A 15,429-nucleotide genomic window follows, 5' to 3' on the forward strand; every position below is an offset into this window, starting at 1 on the left:
AACTCACCGACTCCAACAGCTACCTGGATTGCACCTCTTCCCACCTTACCTCCTGCAAAAATGCCATCCCATATTCCCAATTCCTCGACCAGCCCTATCCCCCTCCCATTTATCTCTCCACCCCAGAGGATCCCTGCCTTATTCCTGATGACGGGTTTTTGCCCAAAACGTCAATTTTCCTGCTTCTCGAATACTGCCTGACCTGCTTTGCTTTTCCAGCACCACTCTAATCCACTTCTGTGATTCATGCACAAGGACACCCAGGTGCCTCTGCACTACAGCATGCTGCAATTTCTTACCATTCAAATAATAGTCCTTTTTAGTGTTATTCCTACTGAAATGAATGATTTCACATTTATTGACATTGTATTCCATCTGCCAAACCTTTGCCCACTCACTAAAACTCTCTGTGTTTCTCTGCAAAGTTTCACAGTCCTCTGCACACTTTGCTTGACCACTCACCTTAGTGTCATCCACAAACCTTGACACATAACACGTGGTCCCCAACTCCAAATCATCTATGTAAATTGTGAACAATTGCAGGCCCTGCACTGATCCCTGAGGTACACCAATAGTCACTGATCACCAACCAGTAAAACACTCATTTGTCCCAACTCTTTGCTTCCCGTTAATTAACCAATCCTCTATCCATGCTAATACATTGCCCATAATGCCTTGCATCTTTATCTTATGTGGCAGCCTTTTGTGTGGCACCTTGTTGAAGGCCTTTTGGAAATCTAGATGCACCTCATCTACTGGGTTTCTGTTGTCCACCATGCTCATAATGTCGTCATAGAATTCCAAACGATTTGTTAAACATCACCTGTTTTTCATGAGCCCATGCTGTGTCTGCCCAGTGGGACAATCTCTATCTAGATGCCTTGCTATTTCTTCCTTGATAAAACACTCAAGCATCTTCCCCACTACAGAAGTTAAGATAACTGGTCTCTAATTCCCCATCTTTTGTCTACCTCCCATTTTAAACATATTTCCTGTTTTCCAATCTGCTGGAACTACCCCAGAGTCCAGTGAATTTTTGAAAATAGCCACAAGTGCATTTGCTATTTCTCCTGCCATCTCTTTTAGCACCCTAGGATCCATTCCATCAGGGCCAGGAGATTTGCCTACCCTTAGCTCCATCAGCTTGCCCAACACTTCCTCTTTCATGATAATGCTTGGTTCCAGGTCCTCACCTACCTTTGTCTCATTGTTACTCACTGCACTATATTTTCACAGGTTTTATAAGCTAATTGTGGTGAAAAGTAGCAGACCCTACACACACAGACAAAGGCCTTTAATGGTTTGATGGCCAACGTGTAGATCAGCTTAGTGCTGAAAGCATGGAGTTCAAATCCCCATTCTGGCTGAGGTGGACCCACTCCCATGGCATTTTTGGTAATAATTACCAAAGACCCTTTTTGCAAACAAGAGCCCCTCAAGAAGAGTTTGCACACTGTGACCCTAAAAGTAGCAAACTTACTAATCCATCCTTCATTCAAGTCGTTTATAAAAACTACAAAGAGCAGAGGCCCAAGAACAGATCCTTGCAGGACATCACTGGTCACCAACCTCCAGGTGGAATACTTTCCATCCACTACCACTCAATGTCTTTTTTCGACCAGCCAATTCTGTATCCAGACAGCCAAATTTCCCCGTATCCCATACCTCCTAATTTGCTGAATGAGCCTACCGTGGGGAACCTTATCAAATGCCTTATTGAAATCCATATACACCACATCCACTGCTTGGCCTTCATCAACTTGTCTTGTCACATTCTCAAAGAACTCAGTAAGGCTTGTGAGGCATGACCTGCCCCTCACAAAGCCATGCTGATTATCACTAATCAAACTATGTTTTTCCAAATAGTCATAAACCCTATCTCTCAGAATCCTTTCCAATACCTTACCACAGACGTAAGACTGATGGGCCTGTAATTCCCAGGGATTTCCCTATTCCCTTTCTTGAACAGAGAAATAACATTCGCCTCCTTTCAATCATCCAGATTTTCCTGTCTCAGGGAATAGTGAATCTGTGGAATTTTTCGCTGCAGAGAGTTGTTGAAGCTGGGTGATTGTATATTCAAGGCTGAGATGGATATGTTTTTTAATCAATAAGGGATTCAAAGGTAATGGGGAAAAGACAGGTAAGTGGAGTTGAGGATGATCAGATCAGCCCTGATCTCATTGAGTGGTGGAGCAGACTTGATGAGCTGAATGGTCTACTTCTGCTCAAACGTCTTACGGTCTGTCTTGACTGTGTAGTGGATGGCACAAACCGCTGAGCGAGAAGTGACAGGTGTTACCTTGCTCAGACACAGACTAATCTTAGCTTGTGCATTGATGCCTTGATGGTTGAGCGGTTAACAAATGGGGAACGATCTTTCTACCATACCAGGCAACATCCTGGTAAACCTCCTCTGCACCCGTTCCAGTGCCTCCACATCCTTCCTATAATATGGCGACCAAAACTGCACACAACTGCACACCTTGCTGAGACACAGACACAGACCAATCTTAGCTTGTGCATTGATGCCTTTATGGTTGAGCAGTTAACAAATGGGGAATAGAGGTCATCAAGGTGATTGGTCTTTCTCTCCCCTTCCTTCCTCACCTCATCAACAGCAGCAACAAGTTACATTTACTTAGCATCTTTCAGGTCATTAAGCACCCTAAGGTGCCTCAGAGAAGCGATTAATTTTCAAATACAACTTTGCCACCAAGCCACATAAGAAGCTGTCGTAGGAACATTGGATCAGGAATTGGCCATTCAGCCCCTTGACCCTGTTCCGCCATTCAGTGAGATCATGGATAATCTGTAGTCTAAATCCATAGTCAAAGAGTGTGGCACTGGAAAGCACAGCTGGTCAGGAAGTATCCGAGGAGCAGGAGAGTCGACATTTCGAGCATAAGCTTTTCATCAGGAATGAGGGGATGGCCCAAGGTGACTGAGAAATAAATGGGAAGGGTGGGGTTGGGGGTGGGAGGAAGGTATCTGAGAATGCGATACGTAAATGAAGGTGGGGGTGAAGGTGATAGGTTGGCGAGGAGGATGGAGCGGATAGGTGGGAAGGAAGATGGACAGGTAGGACAGTTCAAGAGGATGGTGCTGAGTTGGATGTTTGGATCTGGGATAAGGTGGGGGGAGGGGGGATGAGGAAAACGGTGAAATCCACATTGATCCCGTGTGGTTGGAGGGTCCCAAGACAGAAGATGAAGCGTTTTTTCTTCAAGCATTGGGTGGCTAGAGTTTGCCAATGGAGGAGGCCCAGGATTTGCATGTCCTTGGGTGGGGGGGGGAGGTTGCTTAGTGCATCTGTCCCAAAGATGTTCTCTGAAATGTTCCGCACGTTGGCGTCCTGTCTCCCCCATGTAGAGGCGACCACATTGAGTGCAATGGACAGAGTAGATGACGTGTGTGGAAGTACAGGAAAATCTCTGCCGGATGTAGAAGGATCCTTTGGGGCCTTGGACTGAGGTGAAGGAGGGTGGTGTGGGTGCAGGTTTTCCACTTCTTGTGGTGGCAGGGGAAGGTGCTGGAAGTGGAGGGTGGTTTGGTCGGGGGATGGACCTAACAAGGGAGTCGCGGAGGGAATGGTCTCTGTGGAACACAGACAGGGGTGTGGAGTGAAATATATCAGTGGTGGTGGGGTCTGTTTGTAGGTGGTGGAAATGGCGGAGGATGATGTGATGTATCCAGAGATTGGTGGGGCGGAAGGTAAGGACCAGGGGGGGTTCTGTCCTTGTTGCGATTGGAGAGGTGGGGTTTGAGGGCAGAGGTGCGGGAGGTGAAGGAAATGCCCTGGAGGGCATTGTCGACCACATGTGAGGCGAAATTGCAGTCTTTGAAGAAGAAGGCCATCTGGAATGTTCTATGGTGGAATTCGTCCTCCTGGGAGCAGATGCAGCGGAGGCAAGGTGGGAGGAGGTGTAGTCCAGGTAGCTGTGGGAGTCGGTGGGTTTGTAGTAGATGTCTGTGTTGAGTTGTTCGCCAGAGATGGAGATGGAGAGGTCCAGGAAGCGGAGATGGTTCAGGTGAACTTGGGGTCAGGGTGGAAGGTGTCAGTAAAGGTGATGAACTGTTCAGCCTCCTCGTGGGAGCACGAGGTGGCACTGATACAGTAATCGATGCAGCAGAGCAAAAGGTGGGGAATGGTGCCGGTGTAGCTGCAGATCCTTATGGTGTCTTATCCCAGATCTAACCTTCCAACTCGGCACTGTCCTCTTGAACTGAATTACCTGTCCATCTTCCTTCCCACCTACCCGCTCCACCCTCCTCTCTGACCTATCACCATCACCCCCTACCTCCATCCACCTATCACATTCCCAGCTACCTTCCTCTCATCCCCACCCCCTTCCCATTTATCTCTCAGCACCCACAAGTCTCATTCCTGATGAAGAGCTCTTGCCCGAAACATTGATTCTCCTGCTCCTCGGATGCTGTCTGACCTGCTGTGCTTTTCCAGCACTACTCTCTCGACTCTGATCTCCAGCATCTGCAGGCATCACTGCCTCCTAGCCTAAATCCATAGACTTGCCTTTGGCCCATATCCCGCAATACCTTTGTTTTAAAAAAAAATTTCTATTGTAGATTTAAAACTAACTGATCCAGCACCCATGGCATTTGTGGAATAGAGTTCCAAACATCTCCCACCCTTTGTGTGTAAAAGTGCTTCCAATAATTCCTCCTGAATGGTCTGTCTGTAATTTTAAGACTAAGCCCCCTAGTTTGAGAATCTCCAACGTAGTTTATCTTTTTCAGTTAAAATCTTAAAGACTTTAATCAGATCGCCCCTTAACCTTCTAAATTCTGGAGAAAACAGACACAATTTGTATAGTCTTCCCGTGTAACAACCCCTGATGTCCAAGGTATCATTCTTGTAAACCTACTCCCTCCAAGGCCAATATATTCTTCTGATGGGGACTGCAAAGCTTGACGAGAGGGGTAGGTTTTTAAGATGTGCTCAAGCTAATCTGATGTTGGCAGACATTATCACACAAGCCCTGTCACTGCCCTTTTAAGAACACCAAGAGTTAATCATTCAACCAGATAACTTTTACTGTGGGGATGTAATGAGAATAGATGGAGTGTGGACACAGTGTTTTTCAGATGGGATTGCGACCAGTTAATAGAGGGTGAGCTGATAACTATACTGCCAAATAATGCAAGGTTAAGCATAATTTGTAGAACATAAGAGGCATCATTTGTTCGCTGCAGTGAGGACTAATAGCATCATCCTTGAATCTATCAGAGTGGACAATCCATCATTGGCTAATAAAAGTATGCATCTCTTAATTAAGTGGTGACATAATTTAAGGGAGTGGAAAAATTGCAGACTGTCTAATTGAAGAGCGTTAATTTGCTACTGTGACCTCCTGTGAAAGGGGGTGAAAGTTTCAGGCTGTAACAGGCATGTGCAAAGAATCCCTGGGCCGTCAGACATCACTTGTCTAACGCCCAGGGTTAAACAGCCCTGTCCTCAGCTCTGTCAGTACTAGCCCCCAAATACTATGCAGTTCAAATCGCATCAATTTTAACCTGCTTTTCTGGGAACTCCTCACTCTACCTGTGATCACCTTCAGCATTACCACCTTACAACCTCTGTGTTCCAATTCTGACTATTCCTGATTTTCATTGTTTTGAGCAACAATGGCCATACCTTCAATTGCCTGGATTCTCAGATGTGGAATTCCCTCCCTAAACTCTCTGGGTTACTGCTTCTCTCTGTCTCAATGCATCTCCCTCTCTCTGTATGTCACCCTTTCTTTCTCCCTATCTCCCTCTTGCTTTCTGTCCCTGTATCTCACTCTTTCTCTCGCTTTCTCTAACTCTCTCTATCTTCATCTCCCTACATCTCATTCTCTCTATATCTATCTCTCTCTTCCTCTCTATCTGAGATATTCCCAGCAGAAGAAACACTCTCTCTCTCTCTCTCTCTGTCCCTACCTCTTAATGACGCTGCTTAAAACCTCTCTCTCGGACCAAGAATTTGTGTGTCTGCCCAATGCTGTTTAGGGAAAGTGATGTCATAGCTGTCCGTGGTTCTAGTAAACCCCAAGTTAACATTCTTGGGTGATGGGTTCATATCCCACCCAGGCTGATGATGAAATGTAAACTTGATGAACAGAGGTTAGTCTAAAGGTGACCATAAAAACACTACCTACTGCTGTAAAAATCCATCTGGTTCACTGATGTCCTTCAGGGAAGAAATTCTGCCTCTCTCATCTTGTGAATCCTGATTCACAGTAATATAGTTGACTCCCAACCGACCTCTAGGTATTTAGGGAAAGAACTAAAAATTACATGGCTAATCAATGACAAATGTTGTTCATTAACACTCCGGTGTGGCTCCTATAGATATTCTTGAGCATTAAAGATGGCCGATGGTTAAATCTTACTGAGTGTGAGGATTTGCAATTACCTTTCTGAGGGTCATTACCACATTGATGGATTGATGCAAAATCTCCAAGACCTTGTCACTAGCGTGTGAGACGAGGGAGCACAGGGAGTGAACCTATGGATCTCTCTACCACAGAAAGCCGGAGATGACAAGTCACTGGATATATTCAAGAAACATATCTTCAAGGTCACTGACTCTCAAATGTCCACTCTACACTTAGGAATGAGCAATAAATACTGACCTGGCCAGTGACATCCATATCTGGTGAATGAATTAAAAAAGGGTTAGGTACATATTTACATTTTAAAGATATTAAGGGCTGTGGAGAGAAAACAGGACGATGATGTTAAGACAAAGGGTCAGCCATGATCACATTGAATGGGGGGGGTGGGGGGGGACACTTTCGAAAGGCTAAATGACCTACTCCTGCTGCTAGTTTGTATTAAATCACTGGGATTCAAGCTTTTTATTGAAAGAAAGAATTTGCATTTATATAACGCCTTTCACAACATCCAGTAATCCAAAGATTAGAACAAGGTATTTTGTTGAAGTGCAGACATGGTTGAAATGTAGAGAGATGCAGTCACTGATTTGGGACATTCTATCCCCCTCCCCTGCCCCCCCCCCACCTTGACAAAGCAGCAAGGTCACCAATCTCAGTGATATTGACTGATGGCCTAGCAAGAGCACCATGAACAGCCTTAGCAGCTCTTCAAAGAGTGCTGCAGAATCTTCCACACCTAATTGAGAGGGCATGCAATTGAGAGGGACTCAGTGTAATGCCTCATCCAAATAGATAACAAGACCCCCCTCCTCAGTACTGCACGTGTACCGAGTTTGGGGTGTGCAATCATGCCTTGCATGTGAAATTTGGACCCATCATCTTCTAATACATTGTAGTACCATCCACTGAGTCCCGGCTAACACCAAATCCACCTGATACGGTTGCACCATTTAAAACACATAGCTAGGCTGTAAACTATTAGTGTTGATGATATGGAGGTGCCAGTTGGACTATAACCTAGTGTTGTGTGATGTTGAACTGTTGGTGTTGAGGTATCATGAGGCATGGGGAACTCTGCAGGAAGGGACTTGATTTTCTTCCCTGCTCTGTATACTTCAGTAATCCTCAGGTGGCAACATATCTCACGGACCCACTCTGTCTCCTCCTGTGTCTCTGCTTGAACCTGAAGTTGCTGGAGTTGAGAAGAGTTCAAGGTGATCTGAATGGAAATAAAGTCAAATTGTTAAGGGGTTTTACAGGGTCAATGTGGAATATACGTTTCGGAATGTTTAGGATAAATCCAAAGTTATGACCTCAGGGAAAGAGGTTAGCCACTCTGAACTGAGATGACAAGAGCTTCCTTCAATTCCCAAATGTTGGGAATGTTTGGAGTTCTCAACAGCAAAGGATTGTGAATGTTGCTCTAGTTCTAGAGGACATGGTTGAGATAATACCTCCAGTACCGGTCAGTCTATTTACAGAAGGATGGAAGCAGTTCAGAGAAGATTTATCAAACTAATCCCTGGGTTTACTCATGAGTAAAGGCTAGACAGGCTGGGCCTGTATCCTGTGGAGTTTAGAGCAGTCAGAGGTGACTTAATTGAAACATCTAAGACGCTGAGAGGATTTGACCAGATGGATGTTGAAGGGATGTTTCCTTTTGTGGGAGAATCTAGAACTAGGGGGGGGGTCACGCCGTTTAAAACTAAGGGGCGCCAGTTTAAAACATAGATGAGAAAACATGTTTTTCCCCCAGCAGCTTGTAGGTTTTTGGAATTCCCTTCCTCAAAAGGCAGAGGTAGATATAACCTCAGTTCCCAGTAAGATGAAAAATTATCGAGGGTTTTGCAGGAATGTAGGGTTGAGGTTCAGATCCGATCAGCCACGACCTCAATGGTTAGGCAGAATGGGCTTGAAGGGAATTAGGGAACATGGGGAAGACGTGAGGAGATAGATTTGAGATGGATGATCAGTGACAGTGTCTCAAAATTGTTACAGTGCAAAAGGAGGCCATTGGATCAATCGTGCCTGCACAGGTTCAATCCCCGAGTGCCTATCTCCTGCCTTTTCCCCATATTTGCACGCCATTTCAATCCAAATAATCACCCAATGTCATGTTCATATTAAGTAGGAGAACAGGCTCAACGCGATGAATTTATTTATTACCCTGTTCTACTTTGATGTTCTTAAAGGCAGTGTTCTCTTGGTGAGTGCGTGAGCAGTGTTGGACAGCCTGCAATGAATTTCCTTGGGTTTGTTTTTCCTTCTTCTCTCTAGAACCTACTGTTTCCGAACCAGCCTCCCCAGCCTTCCAGTAGATTTGCCGTCTCCTCAGCTGGTGACCTCACCATCACCAACATCCAGAGGTCGGACGCTGGCTACTACATCTGTCAGGCCTTGACCGTGGCAGGAAGCATCCTGGCTAAGGCTCAGCTGGAGGTCACAGATGGTAAGCAAGGGCTGTCAAAAAGGTAACGTGAACCCTATAGGCCTCACCAGGGGTCACAGGTTCAAACCGAGGGTTAAGGGGGAAGGAGGAAGGAGGGTGTGGAAAGAGGCATCGCATTGTCGAACTTAGCGGTAAGTTCTTCCTGCCACACATAGGGCAGTCAACAGAATGAACAAGAACAATAAGAATTCACATTTAGAAAGTCTACAGAAAGGTTAAAGTAGGAGGTTAGTGGAAGTGATGGCCTTGTGATATTATCACTGGACCTCTAATCCTGAGACCAGGGTAATATTCCAGGGAGCTGCCATGGTAGACCGTGGAATTGAAATTCAATTTTTGTTTTAAGTTTGCAATCAAGACTTTTATGATCTAAGGAGGATAGTCCTTAAATTTTTCAAGTCTTCCTCATAGCTGCAGCCCCTTATTTCATTTTCAATTATTCACAGGATGAGAATATCACTGCCTGGGCCAGCATTTACTTTTGATTGTTGGGAAAATCCATCCTGTTCATTAATGTACTTTAGGGAAGGAAACTGCCGTCCTGGTCTGGTCTACATGTAGCTCCAGACTCCCAAGCAATGTGGTTGACTCTTAACTGCCCTCTGGGCAGTTAGGGATGGGCAATAAATGCTGGCCCAGGCAGTGATATTCTCATCCCGTGAATAATTGAAAATGAAATAAGGGGCTGCAGCTATGAGGAAGACTTGAAAAATTTAAGGACTATCCTCCTTAGATCAAGACAGGTCAAGCAGTCACCCGACTGAGGTTTTTAAGAAGTGAGAGATTTCAATAGGACACATCTACATGTTTTGTGCAAGTATCTGTTTGTGTATGTACCTGTGCACGCGTGTGCATATTGATTTATGTTTATCTGTTTTATCTGAAAGTGTGAGTATTTTTGAGTCTATGTATTTGTAAAGAGGAACTAGAGTTGGTCACTCAGATTGACAAGCCTGCCTCTGCATTTCGTAGCTTATTAACACTTCAGTACCTTCTAACCACCTTTCACCTCCTAACCCTGAATGCCACTGGTAATCAGAAGCTGGAACAAAGACAGACGTTGCTGGAAAAGCTCTGCAGGTCTGGCAGCATCTGTGGAGTGAAATCAGAGTTAACATTAAGTGACCCTTCCTCAAAACTCATTGGAACGGATGTGATGGAGATGGAGGAGCTGGGAGAATGGAATAGACTCTTTCCAAGAAGCGGGTTCTGAGGAGGTTCGTCATGGTGACTGTGGAAGTCAGTGGCAGCCTATCCCCAGAAATGGAAACAGAGATATTGAGGAAGGGAAGGGAGGAGTCAGAGATGGATCGGGTGAAGGTGAGAGGGGGGTGAGAATTGGAAGCGAAATTAATTAAATTTTCCAACTCTGGACGAGAGAGCAAGGCAGCACCGGTGATATCATCGATTTCCCAGAGAAAAAGTTGTGGATGGGGGCCAGAATAGAAACCGAAAGAACAATGGACGCTGTAAATCAGAGAAATTGCTGGAAAAGCTCAGCAGGTCTGGCAGCATCTGTGGAGAGAACTCAGAGTTAACGCTAAGTGACCCTTCCTCAGAACTCATTGGAACAGATACGACAGAGATAGAGCAATGGAATAGCGTCTTTCCAGGAAGCGAAGATGTTGCGTCTGGATAACTGTGGGAGTCGGTGGGTTTAAAGTGGATATTAATAGCCAGTCTATCCCCAGAAATAGAAACAGAGATATTGAGGAAGGGAAGGGATAGACCAGGTAAAGGTGAGGATGGAAGAGGAATCAGAAGTGAAATTGATTAACCTTTCCAATTCTAGATGAGAGAGGGAAGCAGCACTGAGATCATCGATGATTCGGAGAAAGAATGGTTGGTGGGGGCCGGAGGAGAACTGGAACAGGGAATGTTCCACATACCCCATAAAGAGACAGACATCACTGGGGCCCACGTGGATACCCACGGTCACCCCCTGACTGGAATAAAATGGGAGGAGTTAAAGGAGAGGGGTGGGGCCAAGCAGGGTAGGGTGGGGGAGGGTGGAGCATGGGGGGTGGAGGATGGAGAAGGATGGTAGGGGTATGGTGACGGTTCAGGCCTTTCCTCCCGGAAGAAACGGAGAGCCCTGCACCCATCCTGGGGTGAGGGGTTGGGCTTGTGAAGGGATTACACTTCCCATGGGAAAGGGAAGGTGGCTGGAGACAGCAAACTGGAAATTCCCAAACTGGCATAAAGTGTTTAACGAATCGCAGATGTTAGTGAGAAGGGACTGGACCAGGAATGAGTTAAGGTAGGAAGGGATGGCTGGAGCAGGCAGACACAATGGGTCTGCCTGGGGAGTCCTGTTTTGGGAAGGAGGTAGATGTGAGCTGTGCGCGGCCGGGGAGCTATCAGATTGGAAGCGGTGGGGCAAGATCACCAGATGAAATGAGGTCGGTGACTGTGGCTGATACAATGGCCTGATGTTCCATGGTGGGGTCACGATCCAGAGAGAGGTTGGAGGAGAGGTATCTGAGAGATGGTGCTCAGCCTCTGCAGTGTAGAGGTCAATCCGCCAGACAACTACAGCACCATCATTATCGGCAGCTTAATGACAAAGTCAGGGTTGGATCTGAGAGCACAGTGTGCAGCCAGTTCCCAGGAGGACAGAGTGGAATGGGTATTGGGGGGAATGGCGGGGAACAGAGGAATTGAGGTGACCAATGTCAGGTCAACAATTCTCGATGAACAGATGGAGGTAAAAGGCCAGAGAGTGGGGTCCAGGTGGAGGGAGAGTGTTGGAGCTGGGAAAAGGCGTCTGTGGGATGGGGAGAGGACTCTTACCCAAAGAAACTGTTGTCCATGGAGGCAGTGGAAGAAGCGTTCAACATCATGTCTTGCCCGAAATTCATTAATGTGTGGACACAGGTGCGTTTCTAATCTGGAAACAAGAGCCAGAGCCACTCGGGACTGATGTGATGAAGCACTTTTGATCAGAGAGAGCAGTGGAAATCTGGAACCTCCCTCCCGTTAACTGGATCCAGGCCAGACCCTGAACTCTCAAACAAGTGGTGATTTTTATCTTTGAACATTAGTTGATGTTCAGCATGTAGTCCTACAGACCTCTTGACTCCTAACTAGTGTCCTGGCTGACTCTATTCATAGCCTGTGAACCAAATTCGCCCAAATCGGCTGCCCTTGAAAGAAGCAGAACAACAAAAGACACAAACTCCCAAAGCAAACTTACCGATTGAAATTTGTTTGGGGATGGGGTGGGGGTGATGACGTAATCCAACCCCAACGGTGCCCACCGGTCACAGAATGCCGCAGGCCTTCCTGTAGACTCTGAATGCTTCCCCCCTCAGGCCATCCAGGTCATTACAGTTAAGAGGCACTGACTCTCTTTATTTTTTTTTCGCACACTGATGCAGCTCCCTCAGAGTGAACAGGATGTTCAATACTCTTGTTTTTTTTTCATTTTTTTCTTACTCCCCCCCCCACTACCGCCTAGTTGCAGTAGTGCTTATTTTTATCCCAGCACCCAAATCTCCTGTTTGTTTATTTTTTTTGTTTTTGTTTTACCTGAGTGGGCAGTGACAAGCTGTGCCCTTAACATTGCTATTTATCTTTTTTTGTGATCAACAGTCCTGTTTATTATTTATTTTTCTTTCTTTCATTAAACCCCCACACTACCACCTAACTGCTTATTTTTTCCCAGCACCCATGGTGTGTGTGTGCAGGTGTGAGACACAGTGAAAGACACAAAGTGCACGAATCTTTATTCAAATTCAGGAAGATAGGAAAACACCCGGGTGGCTAGTGACAAACACTGCCCTTCACATCAAAGGGCAGTGCTGTGTGAACTGACTCTCTTTATACTGTCTTGGTTCAATAAATCAAACCAAATTAAACCTAACAAACAAGTGATAGCCCATAAGTGATAGCCCATAAGGCTAGAAGACACAGGAGCAGATGAAGCAAACAAGTCATAGCCCATTAGGCTATAAGACACAGGAGCAGACGAAGACCATTCAGCCCATCGAGTCTGCGCTGTCATTCAATGAGTTCATGGCTGATCTGATCAGCCTCAATTCCACTCTTCTGCCTTTTCCACATAACCCTTTATTCCCTCATTGACTATCTCAGCCTCGGATATACTGAATGACCCACCCTCGACAGCCCTCTGCAGGACAGAATTCCACAGATTCATTTCCCTCTGAGAGAGATTGCTCCTCATCTCTGCATCAAATGTGCAATCTTTTATTCTGGGCCTATCCCCTCTGCACCTAGACTCTTCCCTTGAAGGTGCACTGTAATGAAAGAAAATCTAAAAAGAAAACTTACAAATTTAAATTAAAATTGAGTCACGGGGGTGGATTATTGAGGTAACACAAAGGCCTTCAGGGTAACAGCAAGCACTGGGTGCTGCCCCTGTCCATGTACATAATCATGAAAGAGCAGTAATAAGGTTCCCTATAATATGTGATCCTATTCTTCAATCAAACAATGTCCATTACTTGTGAATCTTCAGCAACATAATCAAAAGCCACTAATGTCTCCCACAGCCTGCACAGACATTTCCTACATGATCACAGTGACTACACTTCAAAAAAAAATTTCATTAGCTGCAAATATGCTTTGGGATAGCCGGAGGTTGTGAAATCATTGTCAAAATAAATAATCGAGTAAAACATAATGAACAGAAGCAGCCTTTGGCTGGCAGCCCATGGGGCTGCTCTTTCAGGCAATGTGATCATGGCTCATCCCACCCTACATTTCAACACTAGCCCCACATCCCTGGTTTTCATTTAATGTCCAAGTTACCTATTATCTCAGACTTGAAGTCACTTGATGGCTCATCCTGCGCAGTTCTCCGGAGTGGAGAATTCACTCACCTCTGAGGGAAGAAATTCTTTCCTCATTCCATCCTGAAGTAGCTGACCCCTTATGTTGAATCTGTGCCCCCCCCCCCCCCCCCCCCCCCCCCCCCCCCAACCCACCTCCCTGGGTCCTGGATTCTCTATCCCAGTAAATATCTTTTCAGAATCCATCTTGTCAACCTCTTCAGGATGTCATATGTTTGACTCAATCCTGCTGTCTCCAGGGGGTATGGGCCTTGTTTGCTCAGCCTCTCCTCAGATACCAACTCCCTCATAGAGTCATCAGAATCAGGGGAGGCAATCGCCTAGTAGCATTATTGCTGGACTATAGCCCAGAGACTGAGTTAATTACCTGGGAGCATGAGTTCAAATCCTACCATGGCGGAATTTGAATTCAACTTGAAAATAAAATCTGGGTTTTAGGGTCTAATTAAACTTGAATACTTTTTCGATCATCAGGGAAAACCCACCTGGTTCACTAATGTCCTTTAGGGAAGGCATCTGCCATCCTTACCTGGTCTGGCCTACACGTGACTCCAGACCCACAGCAATGTGGTTGACTCTCAACTGCCCTCTGGGCAATTAGGGATGGGCAATAAATGCTGCCTGGCCATCGATGCCCTCATCCTGTGAATGAATAAAAAAAAATAGAGATCTACAGCACAGAAAAACATCCTTCACCCTGTTGAATCTATGCCAGTTAAAAACAACCATCTAATTACTTTAATCCCAATTTCCAGCAATTGGCCCACAGCCTTGTATCACCTGACATCGCAAATGACACATGTGAATACTTCTTTATTGTTGTGAGTGTTTCTGCCATTACCACCCTGACAGGCAGTGTGTTCCGGAGAATTATCTGAAGAATTAATCCAGTGAATCCTCATCATAATCTCTTTGAAGAAGGTATATATTCCCAAGGTAAAGAGATTAAAATTGCACACAGTACTTCAGGTGTGGTCTCGCCAAAGTTCAATAACTACAATAAGACCTTTTTACTCTTACTCTTTGTAATGAAGGCTACAAATTATTTAGATTCCTAATTATGTGCTGTGCCTAAAGATGAACCTTGTCTGAATTATGTACAAATGCAAACGGAGCCCTTGGAGTACTAACATTTCCCAGTTTCTCACCATGTAAAAAACATCTGGCATTCTTGCAATTTTTCACCCAAACCTTCACAATGCTCCACTTTAAACTCTATATGCCCCAACCTTGGGTCTTCACTGATCTGTCTCTTTCCTCAACCTCTTTGTATCCTTCCCATCCTCCTACCTGTCTGTCATCAGTAAGCTTGAAGGTATTATCTTCAGTCCCCTCATCGAGAACATAGTACAGACCCTTCGGCCCTCGATGTTGCGCCAACCTGTGGAACCAATCTGAAGTTCATCTATCCTACACTATTCCATTTTCATCCATATGTTTATCCAATGACCATTTAATTGCCCTTAAAGTTGGTGAGGAGAAAGTGAGGTCTGCAGATGCTGGAGATCAGAGCTGAAAATGTGTTGCTGGAGAAGCGCAGCAGGTCAGGCAGCATCCGGGGAACAGGAGAATCGACGTTTCGGGCATAAGCCCTTCTTCAGGAATGAGGAAAGTTTGTCCAGCAGGCTAAGATAAAAGGTAGGGAGGAGGGACTTGGGGGAGAGGCGTCGGAAATGTGATAGGTTGAAAGATGTCAAGGTGAGGACCAGTTCCAAAAACGCACAACCCAGATGGCCTCCTTCTTCAAGGACCGCAATTTCCCCCC

At 45.6% G+C, this 15,429-nt stretch overlaps 1 protein-coding gene across 1 annotated transcript in view; it reads left to right on the plus strand.

The window, feature by feature from the left end:
• The window catches only part of robo2 (roundabout, axon guidance receptor, homolog 2 (Drosophila)), a 977,511-nt gene that overhangs the window by 840,336 nt on the left and 121,746 nt on the right, over positions 1-15,429 (plus strand). Inside the window, exons 10-11 of the mRNA XM_043700204.1 lie at positions 8,679-8,872; positions 14,969-15,011. Coding sequence (XP_043556139.1) covers positions 8,679-8,872; positions 14,969-15,011 — 237 coding nt within the window. The remainder of the gene's footprint in view (positions 1-8,678; positions 8,873-14,968; positions 15,012-15,429) is intronic.

Source organism: Chiloscyllium plagiosum, chromosome 12 (assembly GCF_004010195.1).
Source record: "Chiloscyllium plagiosum isolate BGI_BamShark_2017 chromosome 12, ASM401019v2, whole genome shotgun sequence".
Classification (NCBI taxonomy): domain Eukaryota; kingdom Metazoa; phylum Chordata; class Chondrichthyes; order Orectolobiformes; family Hemiscylliidae; genus Chiloscyllium; species Chiloscyllium plagiosum.